At 35.9% G+C, this 9,522-nt stretch overlaps 2 protein-coding genes across 2 annotated transcripts; both read left to right on the forward strand.

Moving 5' to 3' along the window:
* Positions 1-3,426: 3,426 nt before the first annotated feature.
* Positions 3,427-3,762, forward strand: LOC142178919 (uncharacterized). Its single transcript, XM_075248735.1, has one exon. It carries the CDS (start codon positions 3,427-3,429, stop codon positions 3,760-3,762), a length of 336 nt encoding a protein of 111 aa, XP_075104836.1.
* A 621-nt stretch (positions 3,763-4,383) lies between these two features.
* On the forward strand, positions 4,384-6,977 carry LOC142178920 (uncharacterized). Its single transcript, XM_075248737.1, has 5 exons — positions 4,384-4,679; positions 4,783-5,026; positions 5,270-5,331; positions 5,576-6,122; positions 6,393-6,977. The coding sequence occupies exons 1-5, from the start codon at positions 4,384-4,386 to the stop codon at positions 6,975-6,977; spliced, it is 1,734 nt and encodes a 577-aa protein (XP_075104838.1).
* The last annotated feature ends 2,545 nt before the right edge of the window (positions 6,978-9,522 follow it).

Genomic DNA, 9,522 nt, shown 5'->3' on the forward strand with positions numbered 1-9,522 from the left:
CACCATACAAATCACCCCTGTTGTATGGTATTGAAGTATAAAACATCACTTGTGTATTTATCGTTATATGTTTTCATTTAAAATGTATTTCCGTATGAATATCTTGTTATGTTTTATTGAATTCGAATGAGTTAGACATATTAGGTTTCAGTCGCTTGGTGGCGTAAAAGACGAATACCGGTCATGAATCCTTCAAATTTTGGATCATGCAATTTTTTTATTGGATAAAGATGATTCAAAATTGCTCTTAGCAAATGTAACCTTCGTGATTTATTGTCTGATGTTATTAAAAATTTTACTACTATAATATATCTTTATAACTATTGGGTTAGACAAGTCCAAAGATCGATACTTTTAATAATAGTGTAATATTATTTGTTTTAAACTAAGTCGAGGAGGATTTTTTCTAAAAAGGTCTTGTAACATTAAAAGATCCTTATTAAGTTCCACGTGACTACTATTACGATCCAAGAGTTTCTCCTTCGAATGTTCGCACGCACAACAAAATCTCCGTCGAACTAAGTTTCATGTGGCCCACTATCACAATATGCATATCTCTTCCTCGAAATAAGTCCATGTGGCTCATTACCTCGATACAAGGTTAATTTTTGAGCTCCACGTCACGCCATCACTCTGCGATCGCCTTATTCGTCCCGTCAAACCTAAGCTTTGATATCAGTTGTTGGGCTAAACTAACCCAATGATACTTTTAGCATTGTGTGATATTGTCTGCTTTGGCTCAAATCCGCACATTTTTTCCTCAAAAAGCTTCAACTATAAAGAGATACTTACACCTAACTATATATATGTTTCCAATCTTTTCTATTATAAATGTAGGACTTTGTTCACTCACCCATCAATAATCATCTCGTGATATAGAACTCTGTTTTAGAAAGAATTCCTTTTGGACGTATAATTTGAAAATAAAGTTTAGAAGCAATATAAGAAGCAAACACGAGATAATTAATTAACAAGTTACAATAGTCAACTACTAATTAAAAATCAATACACATGATACTTGTGATAATATGTGCGGCTCTATTGCACGCCAAATTCAGTACATAATAATGCATAAAATTAGTATATATTAATCGTAAAAAAAAAAAAAATCCCTATTATTACGGACTTCATTCCTCCGACTATTTCTTTAGTACGGGTAACCAAACGACCCTAGCTTCCATAAAACTCAAACTCCTCGATCAGATTCGTCCCTCTGCAAATAAGTGAGGCCAAATCTGATGGATCCACGTTCTTCATCATCCACGTAAATGGATTGTGTCCCCAAGACATCTCTGCTAATCATTTATATGCTAGACGTACACCATTATGCTCAGTCACCATTAAGTGCAAAGTCTTGCCAACCAGACGGAAGGCAAGATTCAACACAGCTATAGCCTTTAAAAAGCATATCAAGTTGCGAATGCTTTGTCGAAATGAAGTATTGATAAGCAGAAGATAATATTTTCTTTTGCTTCTGACTTTCCTGGATGTGCACGCTAATGGACCTTACAATTTGGATATTTCTCAGATGGTCTCCATACCTCGTACTCGTATTCAATTTATTATAAAAGAAGTAACAATAGTCAACTAATTAACAATTTGATGGCACAAATTAATGGTATGTTTGCTAAAACGTGTATCTTTATTTCACGTTACATTCAATACAAAAATTATCGCATAACTAAATGCATATATTATTCGTACTAATACAAGAAAATGATAACTGAACAAAAACAATTCACTATCATTTCATAATTTATTCTAGGACTAATATTTCTTGTAGTACTTGTAACCAAACGACCCTTCCATAAACTCAGACTCCTTGGCTAGATAGCAAAAATTAGTAGTCCTCGTCACATTCATCCCTCTGCCAGTAATGGAAAAAAATCATTCTTGATCAGTCTTGTTCTTTTACTAATAAATAAGTTTAAGTTTGACGGTATAAAGAAATGTATATAATAGGTCATTTAGATTATAACGGATAAATCTATATAAGAAACGTTAATTAGTAATTTAGAATGCATAGTAAGTATATTTTATATGATAGAAATATGCTATAAATATAACACGGTATAACATATTGAATTACACCGATGGTGCAAATTATAATTTTAAAATTGACGAATCTATTACCTCCTCAGGAGTGAAAGTAAGGCCAAGTCTGATGGATCCACATTCTTCATCATCCTTGTAAAGCTGATAAGAGGTTGATCCTACTTCTCCTTCACGAAACACTTCCTCCTAGGAAATTCTGTTTCCGATTAACAAAAAATTAATTTTATTTTTAATCGCATAACGAAAAATTAATTTTATTAAGGAATATAATCAGAGAGATTATTCACGTTGCTTCCCCTAAGAAATCGTCGTCTTGGAATGTATTTCATCCATAAGTTTGATGTGAAGCTCGTTGCAACCACGAGTGATGGTGAAGAGGAAGGACTCATTCCATTCAGGGTCGGATCCTTCACCTATAAATTTATATAATGTTTTTTTATTAACATAGGTCGGATACAAGAAAATTTCAAGGTTTAATCCAAGTTAATTAATTACAACCTGATGCAGTACTGCTTTTCTTCTCTTCAGTACGGCAGGTGACAACCACATAAGGATTCATATCAGCTGTTTTGGTATTTTAAGAAACAATTAAATTCACTAACCAATTCATATACTAAAGGAGAAAGCATAGTTGAATAAAATATAATCCGCAATATGTTTTTTAGACAATCACCTATATTTATATACACGCACTTGATCTAATTTTTTTGGTTTTTTTCTTTCACACTTCCGGACAGATCTACGATATATCGCCAGGGGTACATGCAACTTTTTAAACCAATCAACATAATAACCCATGGAAGAGAAAGCAAAAATTAAATTCGTTTAGTTTATTTAGAACGGGAGGAGTGTTCCGTTCCCGAGTAGAATATGATGATCCTAATGAATTGACCATAAAGATGGCATATAGGTACGTTTGTGCTCAAATTTCTTAATCATAATTGCCTAGGTTTTAGACAGATCTATTTGTCATGAGAGAGATGATGAAATGGGAATTACGTGAGATATTAATGAGAGTTAGTTAGCTGTTAAGGTTAATAGTCAGGGGGAGATTATTATTGGCTAATTAGTTAATTAGCACACACATGACTCACACGTGGGTATTAGTTAGGCAGTTATTGGGACACATGTATATAGCTAGGCGGTTGAGTAATGTAACAGTACTCTCTGTTCTTCAAATTTCTAATGGCATAACAGAGCTCAGCTCTTCACTCTCTCTTCTCTCCTAAATCTGCTTCGTAGAGTTTCACCTCGAATGTGTGATTCGTTCATGGTATCAGAGCTCAATCGCAATAGCGAGTTAAATTCGAAGATCCTGTTGAATTTGTGATAAATTCAATTGTGAATTACAGCTGAGAGTGAGATTTATCAATGAGGGGAAAAACAGATCTAGATCACAACCATCCTCTATTTCTTCACCCATCGAACACCACCGGAGCTCCGATCATCTCGATTCAGTTGACTGGTTCAGAGAATTACTCCACCTGGAGTCCTGCGATGGAGATCCAGTTATTAGGAAAGAAGAAACTAGGTCTAATCGACGAAACTCTGAAGAAAGGAGATTTTTCTACTGAACTAGGTCATCAGTGTGATAGATGTAATGCTATAGTCCTAGGATGGATTATGAGTTCAATGTCCAAAGAACTAATTACTGGAATCCTGTATCCGAGGGATGCGAGAAAGGTGTGGGAGGATCTGAAAGAGTGATTTGATAAGGTAAACACTTCACAAGTTTATCAGCTGCAGAAGGCCATATCAACGATAACTCAAGGAACAGACAGTGTCTCGATATATTTTTCCAAACTCAAAAATTTGTGGGATAAATTTGATAGCATGGTTTCCCTGCCATGTGACTGTGCTAGATCAAAAAGTTTCATCGAGTTTATGGAGAAACAAAAGGTGATGAAGTTTCTAATGGGTTTGAATGATAACTATGAACAGGCTCGTAGTCAAATCCTCATGACTAGCCCAACACCTAGCATCAACAAAGCATATGCAATGCTTATTGAAAGAGAAAGTCAAAGATCAGTGACTAATGCTTCTACTTTGGTTGAAGGAACTGACTTGACTGCATTACTAGCTGGCAAAGGAGGAAGTCACCAGAATCATCAAAGGCCAAAGAAGAACTGGAATGTACAATGTGATTTCTGTCATATGAAGGGTCATACAAAGGAAGGATGCTACAAGATAATTGTCTATCTACAAGATTTTAAAGGCGGGAAGAAATGTGCATATAATGTACAGGTAGAAAATATTAATCCTAATCTTGCAGGAATGGATGATGGAGAGGGAGATCTACCAGAAGCAATGAAGGAAAGAAACTAGCAGATGGCACCTCAACGTACAACTGATCAATATGACCAGATCATGAAGTTGCTCAACAAAGACAAATCCAAGGGTACAATGGCAAATACCTATTCCTTTATCGCCAAGGTTTCAAAAGGTAATTGGATAGTTGATACAGGAGAAACTAACCACATGGTAGCTGATTTATGGATGTTAACAAATGTTAAAAATGTTAACCCTACTAGAGACAAAAGAGTTCATTTACCTAATGGAGATTGTACTATTGTGTCACATGTTGGAAACTGTAAGATCACAGAAACAGGAGAAATACATGATGTGTTATATGTCCCAGAATTTGCCTACAACCTTCTTTCAGTGTCCAAAATAACAAGGGACTTACATTGCTTTGTCTCCTTTTATCCTGAGTTTTGCCTATTCTAGGACCTCTCAAATAGGAAAGTGGGGGGGGATTGGTAAAGAGAAGGATGTGTTATACATACTAGTTCCAAGAGCTTTCCCAAACACTGATAAAAGCATACCAACAGTCAAAGGATTAAATGCACAGACAACAAAGGAAGACATAGCTCTATGCCACAAAAGATTAGGACATGCATCTGGAGGATCCTTGAAAGAAATTCTAGGATGTAAGCTGGAAGATTGTAAATCTGTAATAGATAGTTGTGCTGTTTGTCCAATGGCTTGACATGTAAGACAACCTTTTCCATTGAGTACTACTAGAACTACTAATACTTTTCAACTATTGCACTTGGATGTGTGGGGACCTTGCAGTATGCCTACTTTTGATGGTAATAAGTTCTTTCTCACAATTGTAGATGACTACTCTCGTGTAACTTGGATTTTTATTTTGCAATTTAAAAGTGATGTCATAATTGTCTTTAAGTCCTTTCTTAAACTGGTACAAACACAGTTCAATAGAAAGGTGCAAACAATTAGAACTGATAATGATGGAGAGTTTGTAAATTCAGCTATGTAGGAGCTATGCACATCCATGAGGATAATTCATCAGAAGACATGTGTTTATACACCACATCAAAATGGTGCAACAGAGAGAAAGCATAGACATTTTCTTGAAGTTGCAAGGGCACTCAAGTTTTAGGGACATATACCTATGAAGTTCTGGGGACACTGTATTTTAACAACAACTTATGTTATTAACAGACTGCCATCACAGTCACTTGATGGTAAGTCCCCATATGAGGTGTTCTTTTAACAGGAAACCATTAGTTTCTCATTTGAAAACATTAGGGTGTCTTTGTTTTGCAAGTGTTTTACCTAGAACTGACAAGTTTGCTAGTAGAGCAATGAGGGCTGTTTTTATGGGGTATTCTGCTGTCACTAAAGGATATGTCCTATATGACTTAGATGGAGATAGATTCTTTGTCAACAAAAATGTAGTATTCAAGGAATCTTCATTTCCTTTTCAAGAAACAATTGATGATCCTAGGAACCAAATCCAGCCTATTATTACGGATGTTTTTGATCTTGAAGATACAAATGCAGATGAGTCTACTGTTCCAATCATTGAAGAGCCACATATTCATGATACTCCTACAGATGATATTGCACAGCCCTCAGACAACTTTGAGCTAGACCTGCACACCACTACTGATGGTTCTTCATCTGCACCTCCTGACTCAATGGGAATACCTTTAGAAGCAACATCTATATCTCTCCATAATCATCATGCAGGGCAGACACATCCTGATTCCTTACGAAGATCACAAAGAGAGTCAAAAGAGCCAGTCTGGTTGACAGACTATGTAACTACAAAGAAGTCTAGGAACTCTGCCTTATATCCCATACACAATTGTGTTTCATATGCTAAGCTATCCCTTTTATATCAGACTTACCTAGGAGTATTCTCTTCTATTATTGAGCCCACTACTTTTTAGGAAGCTTCTAAGGACCCTAGATGGGTGGAAGCCATGCAAGCTGAGATTCAAGCCCCACAAGATAACAACACATGGGAACTAGTCCAGTTGCCTTAAGGAAAGACATCTATAGGCTGTAAATGGGTATATAAAGTCAAGATTAAGGCTAATAGAGATGTGGAGAGATTCAAAGCACGGTTAGTAGCTAAAGGATACAATCAAAAAGAAGGTCTTGATTACAATGAGACTTTTTCTCCTGTAGTAAAGATCATCATTGTCAGAACTGTTCTTTCCTTAGTAGCCATGCATAATTGGACAGTCCACCAATTGGATGTCTACAATGCCTTCCTACAGGGAGATTTAAATGATGAAGTGTACATGCAGCTGCCACAAGGTTTTACAAGTCAGGGGGAGTCTAGATTGGTGTGTAAACTTGTAAAATCTCTCTATGGATTGAAACAAGCAAGTAGACAGTGGAATTTGAAGCTCACAGAGGCATTACTGCAGGATGATTTTAAGCAGAGTAGTCTAGATCATTCCTTGTTCAGTAAGAAGAAAGGAGAAGATTTAGTGATCATACTAATATATGTTGATGATATGCTAGTAACAGGAAACAACTTGGAGCTAATTGAAGACACCAAAATATTCCTGCAACAAGCTTTCAAGATCAATGATTTAGGTGATCTTAAGTTCTTCCTTGGCATGGAGTTCAGCAGATCAGCCAAAGGGCTTTTAGTCAATTAGAGGAAGTATGCATTGGAGATAATATCAAACTTGGGATTAAGTAGAGCAAAACCAACATGGACTCCATTAGAGACAAATGCTAAATTGACAGTTCCAGAACTAGACAGCCTTATAGAAATAACAGAGGATCAAATGCTGGAAGATTTAGGATAATATCAAAGGTTGATTGGAAAGTTGTTGTACCTAACCATGTCCAGGCCAGAGATTGCATTTCCTGTGCAAACTCTTAGTAAATTCATGCAACAACCAAAAAGGTCTCATTGGGATGCAGCTATAAGAGTAGTAAAGTATGTCAAAAAGGAACCAGGTTAGCGAATTTTATTGAGCAGTAAAAGATCAAGTGAGATCAGCATATTTTGTGATGCTGACTAGGCCTCATGTCCTAACACTAGAAAATCAGTGTCAGGGTACCTAGTCAATTTTGGAGAGTCTCCAATCTCATGGAAATCAAAGAAACAGAATACAGTTTCTAAGAGTTCTGCAGAAGCTGAGTATAGAAGCATGACAAGTGGAGTTTCAGAGGTAGTATGGTTGATAGCATTGCTGAGGGAGTTAGGAGCAAAAGTAAAACTTCCAGTACGCATATTCAGTGACAGCAAAGCTGCAATGTAGATAGCAGCAAACCCTGTGTTCCACGAAAGGACAAAACATATAGAAATCAACTTTCATTTTATTCGACAAAAGATACAAGAAGGACTGGTAAAGACTCAGTACATTCCTTCCAAGGAGCAGCTAGCAGATATCCTGACTAAAGGGTTAGGAAGACAACAACATGAGTATTTGGTTGGTAAGCTGGGAGTTCTCAATATCTTTGCACCCACCAGCTTGAGGGGGAGTGATGAAATGGAAATTACGTGAGATATTAGTGAGAGTTAGTTAGCTGTTAAGGTTAATAGTCAGGGGTAGATTATTATTGGATAATTAGTTAATTAGCACACACATGACTCACACGTGGGTATTAGTTAGGCAGTTATTGAGACACATGTATATAGCTAGGCGGTTGAGTAATGTAACAGTACTCTCTCTTCTTCAACTTTCTAATGACGTAACAGAGCTCAGCTCTTCTCTCTCTCTTCTCTCCTAAATCTGCTTCGTAGAGTTTCACCTCGAATGTGTGATTCGTTCAACAGAGATCACCTTGGACTATGCTGGGGAACAAATAAATACAAGGTTATATGATCAATTGGTTGAGCTTCTTCTTCAACATGTAATGAAAATTTTGAATTTATCTAATTGTATAAATGAATTTTCACATAATCAGTAAAATTTAACACGATATAGAAGGGAGTTGGCGAAGAACATACTGAGCCAATTTGTGTCATCAAGGCCTCTGGCGTTTGCTACATAAACTTCAAGCTGCCCGTAAGGCATTTTTGGATAAAATTATGTTGATAAAAACAGAATAAAGTAATGGGAAGATAGTAAAAGGTTTCAAATCAAATCTGTTTACAGTTCTAAATAATGGCATTTAGGCCTGCTCAATTTATAGTTTACTAATCCAATCACAAGAAACCACGCGGTCTCTCATTTCATTGGTAATTCCACTTTTTTCGTTTTCTTAGCATTTTATTTATCCTTATTGAATAAATCAGTAAAAAATTTAACTATTTGTGAGCACGTGATTTTTGCCCTATATGAATTACTCCCATAAATTCAAAACAAAATAATTTCTTTCAGTGTTTGCAATTTTGTGGATTTTCGTGGCATTTTTTGTTAATTGTTTACATTTTTGTTTGTGCATTTTAATTAGTGAAAAAATACAAAAAATGTGTTGCATGTGCATTTAGGAGTTAATTTTGCATTTTAAGAATTGTTTAGTAATTAAGTTGTTTTATAAAAAGAAAAATCACAAAAATAATTATTTTGCTCTCTTTAATTTTAATTTTTGATTTTCGAGTAGTTTTTTTCTTTAATTTATTAATGGTGTTACTTATTTAGGATTAGTTAGTTTTTTTTAATGAGTTAGTTTGGTTTTTAATTTAATTTAGGATTTTTAGTTTTAATTTTCAGAGAAAAAAATAGAAAAAGAAAAGAGAAAGAAAGGGAACTAAAAAGAATTAATGGGAAATGAAGAAATTAGGTCTTGGGTCATCTCTGATTTAAACACTCAGCCCAAACGGACTCCTCCCCCAAACCCATTAAATCAGGCTCAATCCACCCTCACCCGATCTGTTTCCCCTGATAATAAAACGACCCCGTTTGACTAAGTGAATCTAATCTCAGCCGTTGATGTCCTCTAATCTGACGGCCTGGAACTGATAGGTTTGTCTCTATTTAATTGTCCGAAAATCCCTACCCCCCTCTTTTCAATCGTCTCTCCCAGAAGCCCCCTCCCTCAGAGACCTCTCACCCTGGAACCCTAGTTCCGCCATTTTCATCACAGAAGAGCTCCAACCACCACCCAAAATTACACCATACAACCCTCACTTACCCCTGACCACTAATCCATAACCATATTCCCTCAATTCATTACCAAACAAGACAAATTTCAGATCTAGGAAGTCAGATAGGGAAATAATATCACTCGAGTGTTTTCTAGTTTGAC

The sequence above is a fragment of the Nicotiana tabacum genome, unplaced genomic scaffold (assembly GCF_000715075.1).
Source record: "Nicotiana tabacum cultivar K326 unplaced genomic scaffold, ASM71507v2 Un00048, whole genome shotgun sequence".
NCBI classification, from domain to species: domain Eukaryota; kingdom Viridiplantae; phylum Streptophyta; class Magnoliopsida; order Solanales; family Solanaceae; genus Nicotiana; species Nicotiana tabacum.